We start from the raw sequence: 19357 nt of genomic DNA, 5'->3' as shown, positions 1-19357 counted from the left end.
CAGCAACGTTAGTGATGTTTCTGCCGTCTTGACTTGTAGGTGGAAGCCTCTTCGGCCTGCTGAGCAAGAACAATCGTTTTGGTAGAAATCCAGTTGTGCTGTTGGGCATCCTGGTGCACTTTATAGCTTTTTATCTAATATTTCTCAACATGCCTGGAGATGCCCCGATTGCTCCTGTTAAAGGAACTGACAGCAGTGCTTACATCAAATCCAGGTATAGTGGCTGTCATTTCTCTAGTCACTTGAGGACGGGTGGGAGGTAACGGATGGCTAGATATTGAAAGTGGAGCAGTTAATCCTCTTCAGAGAGCCTGGTGTCTCTCTAAGGTCATCTGTCAAGTGTTCATGGAGTCAGACTGAGTTTAAATAGGAATCCTTAGAGAATCCTAAGTTATTTTTGTAATGGTTGGTTTTAACCTCTTCCCCCACTAAATGTTTTTCTTGATCCTTGAAGGAGCACATGAGTATCTGATTTGAATTTTTTATCTCTGCTTCTTGAGCAGTGAAATATCCAGATATTAGGGCCTGGAGGAAGATCAAAGAGGAGCGAGGGAAAACCTGGCAACTGGGGAGGCCATTCAGTCCTTCCAGAGCAGTTTATATAACGTTTGAGGATATTGGTTTAGTACACTCAACTCTCAAGTTCATTATAAATGCAGACATTTGTGTCCAGCTCCACAAATCCAAGGGGAGCCTAGCCCACAAAACTATACAAACTGAGTATGTTGCATCTGAAAATCTGAAATCCAACATGCTCCAAAATCCGAAACTTTTCGAGGGCCAACATGATGCTCAAAGGGAGGTGCTTATTAGAACATTTCAGATTACAGATTATCAGATTAAAATTACCTAACTGGTCAGTATAATGCAGGTGTTCCAAAACCTGAAAAGAAGATTTGAAACACTTCTGGTCTTGATAAGGGATACTCAACCTGCGTTTTCTTCACAAATGGGTGAGACCAGAGTTTGTTAGAATGTAAAGGTGTGTGCATTTGAGCACAAATTCTTACCTTATAAATTCTAGTCTTTATTTATTTATTTATTATCTTTTTTGAGACAGAGTCCCACTCTGTCTGCAAGCCTAGAATGCAAGTGGCGTGATCTCCACTCACTGCAACCTCCGCCTCTGAGGTTCAAGCAATTCTGGTGCCTCAGCCTCCTGAGGTGGCGCGATCTCCACTCACTGCAACTTCCGCCTCCGGGGTTCAAGTGATTCTTCTGCCTCAGCCTCCCGAGTAGTTGGCATTACAGGCACGCGCCACTATGCTCAGCTAATTTTTGTATTTTTAGTAAAGGTGGGGTTTTGCCATCTTGGCCAGGCTGGTCTCTAACTCCTGTCCTCAAGTGATCTGCCCACCTCAGCCTCCCAAAGTGCTGGGATTCCAGGCATGAGCCACTGCGCCAGCTTTGTCTTTATTTTTGTTTCATAGGATTTAAAACTTGCAGGTAGAATGCTTTTGTGGGTGGGTTGCTTGTATATTTTAAATGGCTCTAGCAGATATTGCTCACACTAAATTGATTTTTGTTTTCTTCAGCAAAGAAGTTGCCATTCTCTGCAGTTTTCTGTTGGGCCTTGGAGACAGCTGCTTTAATACCCAGCTGCTTAGTATCTTGGGCTTTCTGTATTCTGAAGACAGTGCCCCAGCATTTGCCATCTTCAAGTTTGTTCAGGTAACCTCTTCAGATTGCGACTATGTTTGACGTAGGGCTCTTTCCTTTGTGTATTACCTTGTTTTTCTTGGTTATTTGTATCGTGGTTTTAATTTTTATTTCCTTTTATTTTTTTTGATAGAGTCTCTCTCTGTCACTCAGGCTGGAGTGTAGTAGCGCAATCTTGACTCCCTGCATTCTCCGCCTTCCAGGTTCAAGCAATTCTCCTGCCTTAACCTCCCGAGTAGCTGAGATTACAGGCACACACCACCACGCCTGGCTAATTTTTGTGTTTTTTTTTTTCTTTTTAGCAGAGGTGGGGTTTCACCATGTTGATCAGGCTGGTCTTGAACTTCTGACCTCAGGTGATCCACCCGCCTTGGCCTGCCAAAGTGCTGGGGATTATATGTGTGAGCCACTGCACCTGGCCTGTTTTTTTTTTTTTTTTTTAAAACAAAGTCGGCCGGGCACCACGGCTCAAGCCTGTAATCCCAGCACTTTGGGAGGCCAAGGCGGGCAGATCACAAGGTCACAAGATTGAGACCATCCTGGCTAATATGGTGAAACCTCATCTCTACTAAAAATATAAAAAAAATTAGCTGGGCGTGGTGGCACGTGCCTGTAGTCCCAGCTACTCGGATGGCTGAGGCAGGAGAATGGTGTGAACCCAGGAGGCGGAGCTTGCAGTGAGCTGAGATCAAGCTACTGCACTTCAGCCTGGATGACAGAGCGAGACTCTGTCTCAAAAAAAAAAAAAAAAAAAAAAGACAGTCTCACTCTGTAGTCCAGACTGGAGTGCAGTGGCACGATCTTGGCTCAGTGCAATCTCTGCCTCCCAAGTAGCTGGGATTACAGGCATGCACTACCACGTTCAGCTAAGTTTTTATATTTTTGGTAGAGATGAGGTTTTGCCATTTTGGCCAGGCTGGTCGTAAACTACTGGCCTCAAGTGATCCGCCCGCTTGGGCCCTGCAAAGTCCTGGGATTATAAACATGAGCCACCGCCCTGGCTAGATTGTGTTTCTTATTTTATTTTATTTTATTTTTTTGTTTCTTCTTTTTTTTTCTTTTTTTTTTTGCTTTTGTCTTATGTTTTTTAAACAAAAGTTGGGGATTTAAAAGGATTTTTGAATAGAATTAGGAAGCCATGAGCAGTAAGATTTTTTGTGTAACAGATTTTATGTTCTGGTCTCTATGGCTCTGATTAGAGATTTCCTTCCTTAAATACCAGAATTCTATTCACTCGTAATACAGACAAGTGTATTTCTTACTCTGTACATTCTTGTTACTCCAATTTTCCACAAAATGCTGTTTTTTTTCATTTTATTTTATTTTATAGAGATGGGGTCTTGCCATGTTGTGCAGGCTGGTCTTGAACTTCCGGGCTCAAGCATTTCTCCCACCTTGGCCTCCCAAAGTGTTGGGTGGCATGAACCACCACACCTGGCCAAAATGCTGTTTTAAATACCAGGGATTGTAGCAGGAGTTTATGGTGCATGTTTGTGAGTCAGTGACTGAGGAAGTCATACCTAGATGCAGAAAGAATAGAAAGCACTGCCAGTTCCAGGTGTCCTTGGGGCCGGATAGGAGTGGGGCTAGGGGCTAATTGTGGCTCAGCATGGCCCCCGGTGTGCCTGTTGTGATTTGTTTTGTTTGTTCTTAGTCTATTTGCGCAGCCGTGGCATTTTTCTACAGCAACTACCTTCTTCTTCACTGGCAACTCCTGGTCATGGTGATATTTGGGTTTTTTGGAACAATTTCATTCTTCACTGTGGAATGGGAAGCTGCCGCCTTTGTAGCCCGTGGCTCTGACTACCGAAGTATCTGATCTGGTGTCCGTGAGGGGACACGTGTGACCTCAGAAACACAGCTGGACACAGAGCTTGGTGGAAGAAGTCGCCTTTGATCTTCACTATATATTGGGTGATGTTCAGTATGGAAAATCAAGGGATTAAGACTGTTCAATCAGCCAGAGTTGGTGTTCAAGTTTACAGATATGAGTTATTTAAAGCAAGTGGAATAAGGGAAAGCTGTTCTGTCAACTGTAATTGTTCAAAGATGTTGTTTTTCATTTCATCTATCTCAATTCTTATAATCATGTTATAGAATGTACATGTTTTCTTTTCCCTCCTGCTCGTGTTGGAAGATCCTGCCTTGATTTAGAATACTAGGCCGTATGTCATATAAATATTTTTTCTGGCTATGGAGTATGTTTTGCTATGTAATCATGGGAAGCATATGTCACTCCTGATATGTGTTGGGGAATGACATTTAAATAAATAGCAAAGCTGGGTGTGGTGGTGCACACTTATACTCCCAGCTGCTGGGGAGGCTGAGACAGAAGGATCACTTCAGCCCAGGAGTTTGAAGCTGAGACAGAAGGATCACTTCAGCCCAGCAGTTTGAGGCTGTAGTGAGCTATGATCACACCACTGCACTCCAGGCTGGGCAACAGAGTGAGACCCTGTCTTGAAAATAATAATAGGCCGGGCACAGTAGCTCATGCGTATAATCCCAACACTTTGGGAGGCTGAGGTGGGTGGATCACCTTTGGTCAGGAGTTTGAGACCAGCCTGGCCAACATGGTGAAATCTCATCTCTACTAAAAATACAAAAATTTGTTGGGTTTGGTGGTGCATGCCTGTAATCCTAGCTACTAGGAAGGCTGAGGTAAGAGAATTCGCTTGTACCTGGGAGGCAGAGGTTGCAGTGAGCTGAGATCGTGCCATTGCACTCCAGCCTGGGTGACAAGAGCGAAACTCCATCTCAAAAGAAAAGAAAAGAAAAGAAAAAAAAAAACAGAAAAGAAAAGAATAATAATGATAATTTTTTAAAATAATGAAAAACAAGATGCTGAAATGAAATCTTGATTTTGAAAATATGTCTTCCTCTGTAAATGTTTTGTTTGATAAGTTTTCTTACCTTGCAGCTCATAGCAAGGAGTGGCCAATTAAGTATTATGAAATAAGGTAAAAATTGTCTTAAGTCTTTTTTAAAATTTTTATTTATTTATTTATTTATTTATTTATTTATTTATTTATTTAGAGACAGAGTCTCACTCTGTTTGCCCAGGCTAGAGTGCAGTGGCGCAATCTCAGCTCATTGCAACCTCTGCCTCCCGGGTTCAAGCAATTCTCGTGCTTCAGCCTCCCAGCTAGCTAGGATTACAGGTGGGTGCCACCACACCGGGCTAATTTTTGTATTTTTAGTAGAGATGGTGTTTCACTATGTTGGCCAGGCTGGTCTCGAACTCCTGACCTCACAATCCACCTGCCTCCGCCTCCCAAAGTGCTGGGATTACAGGGGTGAGCCACCACGCCCGGTCCTTTAAGTCTTAAGAACAGGAATGTAACATCTATAACAACAAAAACATTGAAAAAGACAAATGTATTTACTGGGGGAGGACTTTTGCTAGCAATTTTCCTGGAAAGATGCAATGCAGAAACCCCCAAACAAACCTGGAGTGAGATCTGAGCTGTGTCATCAGGCCAATGTCACGCCATCATTTATGTGTCCCCCTCGATCAGTGCCAGTCTATCATCTTGTGTGCGGGAATGGAGCATAACTATTTGGGGAGATGTTGAAATGGAAGTGTTAGCTTCCCTCCATAAGAGTTCACTTAGGCCAGGCCGGGCGCGGTGGCTCAAGCCTGTAATCCCAGCACTTTGGGAGGCCGAGACGGGCGGATCACGATGTCAGGAGATCGAGACCATCCTGGCTAACACGGTGAAACCCCGTCTCTACTAAAAAATAAAAACTAGCCGGGCGAGGTGGCAGGCGCCTGTAGTCCCAACTACTCGGGAGGCTGAGGCAGGAGAATGGCGTGAACCCGGGAGGCGGAGCTTGCAGTGAGCTGAGATCCGGCCACTGCACTCCAGCCTGGGCGGCAGAGCGAGACTCCGTCTCAAAAAAAAAAAAAAAAAAAAAGAGTTCACTTAGGCCGGGCTCGGTGGCTCAAGCCTGTAATCCCAGCACTTTGGGAGGCCAAGACGGGCGGATCATGAGGTCAGGAGATCGAGACCATCCTGGCTAACACGGTGAAACCCCGTCTCTACTAAAAAATAAAAACTAGCCGGGCGAGGTGGCAGGCGCCTGTAGTCCCAACTACTCGGGAGGCTGAGGCAGGAGAATGGCGTGAACCCGGGAGGCGGAGCTTGCAGTGAGCTGAGATCCGGCCACTGCACTCCAGCCTGGGCGGCAGAGCGAGACTCCGTCTCAAAAAAAAAAAAAAAAAAAAAAAAAAAAGAGTTCACTTAGGCCGGGCTCGGTGGCTCAAGCCTGTAATCCCAGCACTTTGGGAGGCCAAGACGGGCGGATCATGAGGTCAGGAGATCGAGACCATCCTGGCTAACACGGTGAAACCCCGTCTCTACTAAAAAATAAAAACTAGCCGGGTGAGGTGGCAGGCGCCTGTAGTCCCAGCTACTCGGGAGGCTGAGGCAGGAGAATGGCGTGAACCCGGGAGGCGGAGCTTGCAGTGAGCGGAGATCTGGCCACTGCACTCCAGCCTGGGCGACAGAGTGAGACTCCGTCTCAAAAAAAAAAAAAAAAAAGAGTTCACTTAATTTTTTTTTTTTTACATTGAAATCAAATCCAGAAACCGTAAAAATGTCCCATTTTAAAGTGTACATTCACAAGGTTGCATAACCACCACAATGATCTAATTCCAGGACATTTTATCACTCCAAAAAGCGGTCGCTGCCTGTCAGCAGTCACTCCTTCTCATCTGGCATGGCAACCACGAATCTACTTTCTGTCTCTATAGATTTGCCTATTCTGAACATTTCATGTAAATGAGAGAGCTCAGTTTTTTGTTTTTTCAAAATCTTAGTAGAGACAGTCTCCCTATGTTGCTCAGGCTGATCTTGAACTCCTGGGCTTAAGTGATCCTCTCACCATGGCCTCCCAAAGTGCTGGGGGGATTATAAGCAAGAGCCACTGTACCTAGCAAGAGCTCACTTTTTTTTGTTGTTTTTTTGGCTGGGGAGTGTGTGTGTGTGTGTGTGTGTGTGTGTGTGTGTGTGTGTGAATGTGTGTTTGTTTTTTGAGACAGCGTCTCACTCTGTCATCCAGGCTAGAGTGCAGTGGTGCAATCTCGGCTCACTGCAGCCTCCACCTCCCAGGTTCGATTCTCCTGTCTCAGCCTCCTGAGTATCTGGGATTACAGGCATGTGCCACCACACCTGGCTAATTTTTGTATTTTTAGTAGAGATGGGGTTTCACCATGTTGGTCAGGCTGGTCTCGAACTCCTGACCTCACGATCCACCTGCCTCAGCCTCCCAAAGTGCTGGGATTACAGGCATGAGCCACTGCACCCGGTGGTTCCAGATGTTGAAATTCTGGTTTTCCTTTTTGAAGTTGATATAACCTCCATTGGCTTAGTCGATCCTATATAAATAATTTACAAATGCCCTTTTAGACTTAAAAGTAGTGATTTATTATCTCTTTAAGCACATTATTTATCAAGGTGTATTAGTTTTCTAATGTGCCATAACAAATTACCCCAAAACGTAGCCACTTAAAATAACACACATCTATTTCATCACAGTTTCTGTGGGTCGGGAATCTGGGCATGGCTGAGCTGAGTCCTGGGCGCAGTGTCCCTCCAGGCTGCAGTGAAGGTGTGTTCCAGGCTTCCCTGGGGGAGGGCCTGCTTCTCTGCTCACTCATGTAGTTGTTGCAGGAGTCAGTTCCTCACAGGCTGTCAGGCCAAGGGTCTTGGTTTCTTATGGCTATTGGCTAAAGACTGCCCTCTGCCCTTCGTCTTGCTACGGAGTAGTCTTCAGGGCAGCCCACAACATGGCAGCTGTCTCCATCAAAGGACACAAGCAAGGACAGCCGGAGAGAGCAGAGCAGGACAAAAGCTGCAGTCTCTTATAACTTCATCACCGCTGCACTCTGTCTGTTCGGTGCCAGTCACTAGTTCCAGCCTATCCTCAGGGGAGGGCATTGGTGGGGAGCATCTTACAAGGCTGCCCACCTTGCCACCTGTCACAATGAGACTTACATGGAAGGTGACAACTGGGTCCTTTTTCCCAAGCCCTGCATTCTCCAGGCCCTTGTTCTGTTTGCTCATAATGGATCTGTACAATCCTGCTGGCAGAAGGAGGTGAAGCCACCTCTGTTAATGACACTGAGAATTTTAATCTGAGGAAGCCATGGCATCTTGTCACCCCTAGGATTCCTGGTGATTATTGTCAACAGGGAAAGGAAATGGAGTGAAGTGCTGTATGCAGTATGGCAGGAACGCAACTTTTCCTAGGTTGCCTCCTACTTGCTTTGTGCTATGGTATTCATTTTCAGTTTTGTACTCACTTTTTTGTTAGAGACAGCGTCTCACTTTGTTGCCCAGGCTGGATCACAGTGGCAGAATCATGGCTCACTGCAGTTTCGACCTCCTGGGCTCAAGCAATACTCCTGCCTCAGCCTCCCAAGTAGCTAGGACCACAGGCATGTACCACCATGCCTGGATAATTTTTTTTATTTTTTGTAAAGACAGTGTCTTCTTATCTTGCCCAGGCTGGCCTCGAAATCCTGGGCTCCAGTGATCCTCCTGCCTCGGCCTTCCAAAGTGCTGGGATTACAGGAATGAGCTACTATGCTTTCTTTTTTATTTTTTCTTTTCCCCCTGTGGGGAGTTTGTTTTGCTTTTATTCAGTTCTTTTTTTTTTTTTTTTGAGACGGAGTTTCACTCTTGTTGCCCAGGCTGGAATGCAATGGCACGAACTCAGCTCACTGCAACCTCTGCCTCCCAGGTTCAAGCGATTCTCCTGCCTCAACTTCTCAAGTAGCTGGGACTACAGGCATGTGCCACCACGCCCAGCTAATTCTGTATTTTTAGTAGAGATGGGGTTTCTCCATGTTGGTCAGGCTGGTCTTGAACTCCTGACCTCAGGTGATCCGCCCACTTCGGCCTCCCAAAGTGCTGGAATTACAGGCTTGAGCCACTGCGCCCAGCCTTTTTTTTTTTTTTTTTTTTTTGAGACAGAGTCTCGCTCTGTTGTCCAGGCTGGAGTGCAGTGGTATGAACTCGGCTCACTGCAACCTCCACATCCCGGGTTCAAGCAATTCTCCTGCCTCAGCCTTCCGAGTAGCTGGGACTACAGGTGCACACCACCATGCCTGGCTAATTTTTGTATTTTTTAGTAGAGACAGGGCTTCACCATGTTGGCCAGGCTGATTTTGAACTCTTGACCTCATGATTCTCCCACCTCAGCTTCCCAAAGTGCCGTGATTACAGGTGTGAGCCACCGCGCCCAGCTGCTTTTATTCAGTTCTTATGTCTATAGTTTTGATCTTAGTTAACTCTTTAGATGACTGTATAACATTAAGGTCATCTTTTAAATTCTTTGCATTATTTGAGTTAAAGATGAAATGTGGGGCCAGGCACGGTGGCTCACACTTGTAATCGTAGCACTTTGGGAGGCCGAGGCAGGCAGATCACAAGGTCAAGAGTTCGAGACCAGCCTGGCCAACATGGTGAAACCCCATCTCTACTAAGAATACAAAAATTAGCCGCGTGGTGGCAGGCGCCTGTAATCCCAACTACTCGGGAAGCTGAGGCAGGAGAATTGCTTGAACCCATGAGGTGGAGGTTGCAGTGAGCCAAGGTCATGCCACTGCACTCCAGCTCAAAAAAAATTTTAAAAAGACGAAATGTGACAATGAAATAGTTTAATTTTTATGCTTGTCTTATATATGCTGTTCAAAACTTTTGTCTTCATGCATGTAGCTAAGTAAATGCGGTAGTTGTTTGTGTGTGTGGATGCCCTGCTCTTTTATTGCAAATTTCATATTGGGTGTGTGCTTGTTTGTGTGTGTGGATGTCCTGCTCTTTTACTGCAAGTTTTGTATTGTCTATATTTAGATTTGGCTTAGACCTTGAGTAACGTTTATTGAACCACAGGTGTTTTTCTCTGTGAGTATGAAAACATTCCCCCCTCCCCTCCCCAGTTTTCCCATACCCCAACTTGAAGGCCTTTAAACCTGGGCTTCGGCTGCCCACACAAAGGATTTCTTTCCTCTAGGAATTTTTGTTGGTTGGTTGGTTTGTTGTTTGTTGACTTATAGTAAGTCCCTTGGGAGTCTTTTGTTTTTTGAGATGGAGTTTCACTCTTGTTGCCCAGGCTGGAGTGCAATGGCACAGTCTCGGCTCACTGCAACCTCTGCCTCCTGGGTACAAACGATTCTCCTGCCTCAGACTCCCGAGTAGCTGGGATTACAGATGCCTGCCACCATGCCCAGCTAACTTATTTTTTGTATTTTTAGTAGAGATGAGATTTCACCATGTTGGCCAGGCTGGTCTCGAACTCCTGAGCTCACGTGATCTGCCCACCTTGGCCTCCCAAAGTGCTGGGATTACAGGTGTGAGCTCCCATGCCCGATTCCCTTGGGAGTTTTTAAGTTCATAAAAGTACAAATAAGTCTCCGTTAATAGTCAAGTTTTTTGTATCCTCACACCCATTGGGATGGCTGCTATCCAAAAAAAAAAAAAAGAAAAGAAAAAAGAAAGGTGTTGGCAAGGATGTGGAGAAACTGAAACCCTCGTGCACTGTGTGTGGAAATGTACAATGGTGAAGCCACTGGGAAAACAGTATGGCAGTTCCTCAAAAAATTAGAAATACCATGTGATCCAATAATTTCACTTCTGAGTATATACATAAAAGAGTTAAAAGCAGACTTGAGGTGATATTTGTACACCCATATTCATAGCTGCATTATTCACAATAGCCAAAATGTCAAAACAACTCAAGTTATTCATCTGTAGAAGAATGGATAAACAGGCCGGGCATGGTGGCTCACGCCTGCAATCCCAGCACTTTGGGAGGCCAAGGCAGGCAGATCATGAGGTTAAGAGATCGAGACCATCCTGGCCAACACAGTGAAACCCCATCTCTACTAAAAATACAAAAATTAGCTGGGCATGGTGGCGCACGCCTATAGTCCCAGCTATTTGGGAGGCTGAGGCAGGAGAATCGCTTGAACCTGGGAGGCAGAGGTTGCAGTGAGCTGAGATCCTGCCACTGCACTCCAGCCTGGTGACAGAGTGAGACTCCATCTCAAAAAAAAAAAAAAGAATGGATAAACAAACTGTGATTTCTCCATATGATGGAATAGTATTCAGCCGTAGAAGACAGTTATCCTCAAGTCGGGTATGGTGGCTCACGCCTGTAATTCCAGCACTTTGGGAGGCTGAGGCAGGTGGATCACTTGAGGTCAGGAGTTCGAGACCAGCCTGGCTGGCCAACATGGTATAACCCTGTCTCTACTAAAAATATAAAAATTAGTTGGGTGTGGTGTCATGTGCCTGTAATCCCAGCTAATCAGGAGGCTGAGGCAGGAGAATCGCTGGAACCCAGGAGACAGAAGTTATATCGAGCAGAGATCATACTACTGCACTCCAGCCTGGGCAACAGAGTGAGACTCCGTCTCAAAAAAAAAAAAAAGAGTTATTCTCAACAAACTAAAAATAGAATTACATATGATCCAGCAATTTCACTCTGGGCATATACACAAAATAGTTGAAAGGGTCTCAGAGATATTTTTTCACCCACAGTCACTGCAGTAGTATTCACAATTACCAAACAGTGGGAAGAAACCAAATATTCGTCAGTGGATGGAACCAAATGTATGTCCATACAATGAAGTATGATTCAGCCTTCAAAGGAAGGAAATTTGGGCACATGTTATAGCATAGATGGACCTTGAGGACATTATTGTGCTGAGTGAGATAAGCCAGTCACACAAAGACAAATACTGCTTGATTTCATTTATATGAGGTACCTAGAGTAGACAAATCCATGGAGTTAGATGTAGAATGGTGGGCTGGTGGGGGCGGAAAAGTGAGGAGGTAGTGTTTATTGTCTTCATTTTTTATTTTTGAGGCAGGGTCTTGCTCTGTCACCCAGGCTGGAGTGCAGTGGCACAAACATAGCTCACTTCTACTTCTGGCCTCAAGCAGTCCTCCCACCTCAGCCTCCTGAGTAGCTTGGGACCACAGGCGCATCCCACCACACCCAGGTAATTTTTTTGTATTTTTTGTAAAGACAGGGTTTCACCATGTTGCCAGGCTAATTTTTGTATTTTTAGTAGAGACAGGGTTTCGCCATGTTGGCCAGGCTGGTCTCGAACTGACCTAGGAGTCTTGAACTCCTAGACTCAAGTGATCCACCCACCTCGGCCTCCCAAAGTGCTGGGATTGCAGACATGAGCCACTGCGCCCAGCCTAGTGTTTAATGAGTGCAAAGTTTCTGTTGTGCAAGATGAGTTCTGGAGATGGGCAGTGGTCATGGTTGCACAGCATTGTAATGTATTTAATGCCACTGAACTGTACACTTCAAAATGGTTAAGATGGTAAATTTTATGAGTATTTTATCACAACAGCTAGGCATGGTGACTCATGCCTGTAATCCCAGCACTTTGGGAGGCCAAGGCAGGTGGATCACCTGAGGTCAGGAGTTTGAGACCAGCCTGGCCAACATGGTAAAATACCGTCTCCTAAAAATACAAAAATTAGCTGGGTGTGGTGGTGGGCACCTGTAATCCTACTCGGGAGGCTGAGGCATGAGTATCGCTTTTACCAGGAAGGCAGAGGTTGCAGTGAGCTGAGATTGAGCCAGTGCACTCCAGCATAGGCAACAGAGCAAGACTCCGTCTCAAAAAAAAAAAAAAAAAGGTGTTCCTTGAGACACAAGCACTCCTGGAGGTCTTCCATGTTTTTTTTTTTTTTTTTGAGACAGAGTCTCGCTCTGTCACCCAGGCTGGAGTGCAGTGGCACGATCCCCACTCACTGCAAGCTCCGCCTCCCGGGTTCACGCCATTCTCCTGCCTCAACCTCCCGTGTAGCTGGGACTACAGGCGCCTGCCACTGCGCCCGGCTAATTTTTGTATTTTTAGTAGAGACGGGGTTTCACCGTGTTAGCCAGAATGGTCTCCATCTCCTGACCTCGTGATCCACCCATCTCAGCCTTCCAAAGTGGTGGGATTACAGGTGTGAGCCACCACGCCTGGCTTTTTTTTTGTTTTGTTTTGAGACAGAGTGTTGCTCTGTCACCCAGGCTGGAGTACAGTGGCACGATCTGAGCTCACTGCAACCTCCGCCTCCTGGATTCAAGCAATTCTCCTGCCTCAGCCTTCCTAAGTAGCTGGAATTACAGACATGCACCACCATGCCCGGCTAATTTTTGTATTTTTAATAGATACAGGGTTTTGCCATGTTGGCCAGGCTGGTCTCGAACTGACCTCAAGTGATCTGCCCACCTCAGCTTCCCAAAGTGCTGGGATTACAGGCATAAGCCACCGCGCCTGGCCGAGGACCCCCTCTTAACTTGGGGATTCACTAGGACTCACAAGTCTCAGCACGTGTTGAACTCACAGTGATGCAGTCAGAATGCACAGCTGGATATTAAGGAAAAGGACTCAGCAAAGCCTGCAGGAATCCAGGCACAGGCTTCCTATGCCCTCTCCAATCCGAGGAGTCACACAGAACACACTCTTCCCCCAGCAACAAAGATGCAGAAATGTGTGTGTATGCCATGTTTCTGTCCAGGAAGGCCCACTAGAGACACAGCACCAAAGGTTTTTACTGAAGTCTGGTCACATAGGCAGCCTCTGCCTGGCTGGTACCAAAATTCTATACTCCAGAAGGAAAGCAGGTGTTAATTTAGCATTAGCCACAGTGTTTTTTATATTTTTGTTTTCTGACACAGAGTCTCACTCTGTCACCCAGGCTGGAGTACAGTGGCACGATATTAGCTCACTGCAGCCCCTGCCTCCCGGGTTCAAGCAGTTCTCCCACCTCAGCCTCCCGAGTAGCTGGGATTTACAGGCGCACCACCACACTGGGCTAATTTTTGTGTTTTTAGTAGAGATGGGGTTTCACCATGTTGGCCAGGCAGTCCCAAACTCCTGACCTCAGATGATCCACCCTCCTCGGCCTCCCAAAGTGCTGAGATTACAGGTGTGAACCACCGTGCAGGCTGTGCGGGCCGCTAGCCACAGTGTTTACTATCTAGTCTAGGCAAACAGCCCTCTTATCAGTGAGCTGTTGATGAGGAGTACTCTGATCCCAGAGGCTAGCCCAGGACCAACCTTGCAAACAATAGATATTAACCATTTTTTCTGTGGTATTAACCTTTTTTTCTGCACGATGCCAAATTGGTGTTACGTAATGGGCTTATAAACAAGGTTAGATTACTTCCTCCTATCACAAATGATGGAGGAAATCCTATAGAGGAAAAAGCCTTGACATTAGCCCTGGTTTTATTTTTGTAGGGCATTTCCTTTAGAGCCACAAATTCTTAAATTTGTTCTGTCTTGTTCTTGAAAGCTATGTATATGACTTTAATAGGTGAGAATCTCTAGTTTCCCCCATCCTACATCTTCCCATGAAGGCTTTGTATCAATACAACAAAATTATTCTCAAGGGTTCTCATGTCTCTCAAACCCCTATTTCTAGGCATGACTCCCAGAAACAGATATCAAAGGATAACAGGTATCAAAGGATAACAGGATGTGAGTGATTTCTTTTTTTTTCTTTTTTTTTTGAGATGAAGTTTCACTCGTTGCCCAGGCTGAAGTGCAGTGGTGTGATCTCGACTCACTGCAACCTCCGCCTCCCGGGTTCAAGCGATTTTCCTGCCTCAGCCTTCTGAGTAGCTGGGATTACAGGTGCCCGCCACCATGCCCAGCTAATTTTTTGTATGTTTAGTAGAGATGGGGTTTTACCATATTGGCCTGGCTTGTCTTGAACTCCTGACCTCAGGTGGTCCACCTACCTTGGCCTCCCAAAGTGCTAGGATTACAGGTGTGAGTCACCATGCCCAACTGGATGTGAGTGATTTCAGTAGAATGTGGACATCCTTCCTTATTTTCTCAAACTGAGAGATTCATTATGTAATTGAAAGAAAGTATTCTTTGCAGTATGGCCTAAGTGTCTAGTTCTGTTACTTTTGGTCCTCTAAGAAAATGAAAGACTTGGTCAAGCTGGATCAAATTTCAGCCATATGGTTGGGTAAATATAATACTATGAGGTTTTGTTATATAATCAGCAGTGAAATGATATGAAAACCAAAAATAAAACCCTAACCCCCCAACCCCAAACAGACTGAACAGACCCCGTAATGGGTCCAGAGGATGCTAGAGAAACCTGAAAAACAGTTCCCAGCCATGACAGGGAAAGAAGGTCAGCCGCCTTATTATACCCACCTTTTTCGGAGTTTAGGCACGACTGACTAGTATTAACATTAAAACAGAAATCATAAGACTGACAGAACAGACTCTGTAGCAATAAGATAACAAGTTCCAGCCTGACTCTGGTATAGCATCACATGACAGATGGGAGACCTGAAGGAAATACAAATATTTTACCCCCAAATACGTGTTTGTTTGTTTTTTTTTTGAGACAGAGTGAAGTGAAGTGGCTTGTCACCAGGCTGGAATGCAGCAGCATGATCTTGGCTCACTGCAAGCTCCACCTCCTGGGTTCAAGAGGTTCTCATGCTTCAGCCTCCTGTGTAGCTAGGTTTACAGTTGCATGCCACCACACCTGGCTAATTTTTTGTATTTTTAGTAGAGATGGGGTGTTGTCATGTTGTCCAGGCTGGTTTCAAACTGCTGAGCTCAGGCAATCCAACCACCTCAGCCTCCCAAAATGCTAGGATTATAGGTATGAGACACCATGCCCAGCCCAAAATATATATGTATATATTTTGTTGTTGTTGTTGTTGTTGTTGTTGTTTTGAGAGTCTTACTGTGTCACCCAGGCTGGAATGCAGTGGCATGATCTCGGCTACCTGCAACCCCTGCCTCCAGGGTTCAAGCAATTATTCTGCCTCAGCCTCCCGAGTAGTTGGGATTACAGGCACCCACCACCATGCCCGGCTAATTTTTGTATTTTTAGTAGAGACGGGGTTTCACCATGTTGACCAGGCTGGTCTCGAACTCCTGATCTCAGGTGATCCACCTGCCTCTGCCTCCCAAAGTGCTGGGATTACAGGCATGAGCCACCGCACCTGGCCAAACTTTTTAATAAACTCTTACTCCTGGCCGGGCGTGGTGGCTCATGCCTGTAATCTCAGCACTTTGGGAGGCCGAGGCGGGTGGATCATGAGGTCAGTAGTTCGAGACCAGCCTGGCCAACATGGCAAAACCCCATCTCTACTAAAAACAAGAAAACAATTAGCCAGGCATGGTGGCACGCACCTGTAGTCCCAGCTACTTGGGAGGCTGAGGCAGGGTAATCACTTGAACCCGGGAAGAGGATTGCACCACTGCTCTCCAGCCTGGGTGACAGGGCGAGACTCCGTCTCAATCAATAAATCAATCAATAAATAAGATCGGACATGGTGGCTCACACCTGTAAGCCCAGCATTTTGGGAGGCTGAGGCGGGTGCATCACCTGAGGTCGGAAGTTCAAGACCAGCCTGGCCAACATGGTGAAACCCCATCTCTACTAAAAATAGAAAAATTAGCTGGGCCTAGTAATGCACGCCTGTAACCCCAGCTACTGGGGAGTCTGAAGCAGGAGAATCGCTTGAACCCAGAGGGCGGAGGTTGCCGTGAGCCGAGATCACACCATTGCACTCCAGCCTGGGTGACAGAGACTTCATCTCAAAAAAATAAAAAATAAATAAAAAATGAAAAAGTTTTAGAGCAGGAATGAAAGGAAGAAAGTACACTTGGAAGAGGGTCAAGTGGGCAACATGAGGATCCAAGTGCCCTGTTCAGCCTTGGACTTGGGGTTTTATACATTGGCATGGTTCCAGGGTTTGTGTTTTTCCTCCCTTGATTTTCCCCTTGGGGCAGGCTGTCTGTGTGCACAGGGACCTGCCAGCACTTGGGAGGGACCGTATGTGCAGTGTGTTTACTGAAGTTGTGTGTATGCTCATTTGAGGCATTTTTCTCTTACAAGTCGAACATTCCCAGAGGAAGGTCATATACCAGTTCAACTCCCATTTTGCCTCTTAGTGCACATGTGTGAACCGATTCGCCCAGCGCCTGAGATCTTATCAGGAAGCTGCTGATCACTAGCTCCAGGTATTTTCTATCTACTGGGAGACTGCGGGTCCCTGGAACCAGCTGCAACCAATTATCATTTTAGAGACACAGTTTAACAACTGCCTGACCATCATCTGATGGTTGCCTGACGACCTGGTAGGGGCCCTCTCCTGCCCTGCCCAGTTCTGCCTAACTACCACTCTAACGTATTGATTTATATCTTGACCTGCAACTTCTGTCTCCCTAAATGTGTGAAACCAAGCTGTAACTGACCACACTTTCTCAGGACCTCTTGAGATTGTTCTCCCAGCCATGGTCACTCATACTGGCTCAGAATGAACCTCTTTAAATATCTTATAGGGTTTGGTTTTGTTCATCAACATGGTTGTGAATATGGATTATGTTTATTGGTTAAGAGATAGTTAACTTTGAAAAGTTAATTTCTCATTAAAATGTAACATAATTACTTTGGCTTGTTCGTTTGGGTTATTTTGGTTGGGTTTCCAGCATGTAAAATAATTAGACAACTCCTTTCTCTAAAACTCATATTTCTTTCTTTTTTTCTTTTTTTTTTTTTTTTTTTTTTTGAGACAGAGTCTCACTCTGTTGCCCAGGCTGGAGTACAGTGGCGTGATCTTGGCTCCTTGACTCACTACAACCTCTGCCTCCTGGGTTCAAGTGATCCTCCTGGCTCAGCCTCCTGACGTGTGAGCCACCATGCCTGGCTAATTTTTGTGTTTTTAGTAGAGACAGGGTTTCACCATGTTGGCCAGTCTGGTCTCAAATTCCTGACCTCAGGCATGAGCCACCATGCTCGGCTTCATATTTCTTTTTTTTCTTTTTTTTTTTTTTGAGACACCGTCTCACTCTGTTGCCCAGGCTGGAGGGCAGTGGTGTGATCACAACTCTGCCTGCAACCTCTGCCTCCTGGGTTCAAGTGATTCTCGTGCCTCAATAGCTGAATAGCTGGAATTACAGGTGCGCGCCGCCATACCCACCACAGGTTTTGCCGTGTTGGCCACACTGGTCTTGAACTCCTGGGCTCAAGCAATTCACTTGCCTCAGCTTCCCAAAGTGCTGGGATTACAGGCATGAGCCACAGCGCCCAGCCTATAACTCATATTTCTTGATAGATATTGGAAACATACTCCCTATAAATACTCTAACTCTGCCGGGCACGGTGGCTCACGCCTGTAAATCCTAGCACATTGGGAGGCCGAGGCAGGCGGCTCATGAGGTCAAGAGATTGAAACCATCCTGGCCAAAATGGTGAAACCCCATCTCTACTAAAAATACAAAAATTAGCCAGGCGTGGTGGCGCACGCCTGTAGTCCCAGCTCCTCGGGAGGCAGAGGCAGGAGAATTCCTTGAACCCAGGAGGCGGAGGTTGCAGTGAGCCGAGATCGTGCCATTGCACTCCAGCCTGGGCGACAGAGCCAGACTCCATCTCAAAAAAAAAAAGAAATATTCTAACTCGACACTTTGTGTGTTTTGTGGGTTTTTTGGTTCTTGATCAGCAATATACTAAATCTTAATACTAGGTTGTGTGTTTGTGTTAAGGTAGAAGATCAAACTTGACCTTCTTTTTAACTTTGTGTGCAAATAGTCTGAATGTGCCATGGACACCTCCCTGCAGCATCGGGCTAACTTACTGGTTTTCTGAGCTGCTATTAAATCTGAAAGTTTTGATGTTCTTATCAAGAGTAGTTCTGCCCTATTTCTGTGTGATAATTTAGATAACAAGCAGATTGCAGCTTTAGAGAAGTCTAGTCCAGAGGAGGCTTCTTTGAGCATTTGTTTTTGACTTCGTTTCAATTCACAGGTCCTCCTTCTTTTTCTTCCTGAAAATGTTGTCAGATATTTCCAATTCTTCCATCTTTTTTGTTTACATTCTAAGCCTGTTTAACTTTTTTTTTTAATTGGTTTAGTTCTCTCAATTTTGTATCTTAGAAAGGGATCTTTTGGGATAATTGTGACTGAACCGAAAGCAGTTTGATGACTCATATTGTAGACACTGTGAGAACATGTTGAGGAAAAAGACAGATGTTTTCTTCTCTACTTCTTTGTTTGTGGTTACAGCCATTCAAATGAAAGAGGAGCAGAGTGATGTCTGTGGTTGGCGCGCTGGGGAGGTAGCCTGCTGAATCCGTGTGCCGTGGGGGAGCCGCACGGGTTGTCTGGGCTGGCTGTCCTCCCACAGGTGGCTGCCCCCCAAGCTGTACCCTATTCTGCAGGAAATGATTTGTTTGGCAGCCTGAGCTTGCTTTCCACTAAAGAGCATTGCCTTGGCACTGGCAAACCCTTTGACTTAGGAACCATTTTGGCCTGTCCCATTATTTTGCAGAATGAAGTGCCTTGGGTTTGCTGTACAGCTGGTTTTTGGTTTTTTGCTTGTTTTTTCTTTTCTTTCTTTCTTTCCCCCCCAACCCCGAAAGATCAGCTCTTTCATTTTATACCTTTCTGGATCAGAAACCATTGAAACCAGTGAAAGAAGAATAGTCCTGTGCAGGGCATTCACATCTGTTCAACACTGAATCCTTAATATGCTAGATGAGCCCAGCACATTTCATACAGTGCCATGGTGCCCTCCACGGCCTGACCTTCCAAAGCGAATTTTCTCTGCTAGAGACGTCACTAATATATATTGAGTGCTTACCTATATACCAGGCACTCTTTTTTTTTTTTTTGAGACAGTCTCACTCTATTGCC

The 19357-nt window shown here is 45.7% G+C and overlaps 4 protein-coding genes and 1 long non-coding RNA gene across 26 annotated transcripts in view; 2 read left to right on the top strand and 3 right to left on the bottom strand.

Annotated features, from left to right (window-relative positions):
• The window catches only part of MXRA7 (matrix remodeling associated 7), a 1130960-nt gene that overhangs the window by 99736 nt on the left and 1011867 nt on the right, over positions 1 to 19357 (bottom strand). The gene's annotated exons all lie outside the window — the stretch shown is intronic.
• Positions 1 to 19357, bottom strand: part of JMJD6 (jumonji domain containing 6, arginine demethylase and lysine hydroxylase) — a 1042475-nt gene that overhangs the window by 60976 nt on the left and 962142 nt on the right. The window lies entirely within an intron of this gene.
• The window catches only part of CYGB (cytoglobin), a 326406-nt gene that overhangs the window by 245179 nt on the left and 61870 nt on the right, over positions 1 to 19357 (bottom strand). The gene's annotated exons all lie outside the window — the stretch shown is intronic.
• Positions 1 to 19357, top strand: part of MFSD11 (major facilitator superfamily domain containing 11) — a 56529-nt gene that overhangs the window by 36245 nt on the left and 927 nt on the right. For 7 of the 10 annotated variants that reach the window (XM_050764349.1, XM_050764345.1, XM_050764348.1 and 4 more), the window contains 3 exons: positions 40 to 214; positions 1536 to 1671; positions 3314 to 3850. In XM_050764349.1, the coding sequence (XP_050620306.1) occupies positions 40 to 214; positions 1536 to 1671; positions 3314 to 3478 (476 nt within the window). In that variant the 3' untranslated portion in view covers positions 3479 to 3850. Of the gene's footprint in view, positions 1 to 39; positions 215 to 1535; positions 1672 to 3313; positions 3851 to 19357 lie in introns of those variants that run through there. The other 3 variants (XM_050764352.1, XM_050764354.1, XM_050764353.1) reach the window with 3 other exon arrangements.
• LOC126939293 (uncharacterized) lies at positions 5579 to 19276 on the top strand. The gene is made up of 3 exons (XR_007720333.1): positions 5579 to 5731; positions 6050 to 11671; positions 16563 to 19276. It is a non-coding gene; the product is annotated as an uncharacterized LOC126939293 (long non-coding RNA).

Source organism: Macaca thibetana, chromosome 16 (genome assembly GCF_024542745.1).
Source record: "Macaca thibetana thibetana isolate TM-01 chromosome 16, ASM2454274v1, whole genome shotgun sequence".
Classification (NCBI taxonomy): Eukaryota; Metazoa; Chordata; class Mammalia; order Primates; family Cercopithecidae; genus Macaca; species Macaca thibetana.
Note: the sequence above shows the minus strand (reverse complement) of the source record. Positions and strands in the feature narration are given on the sequence as shown.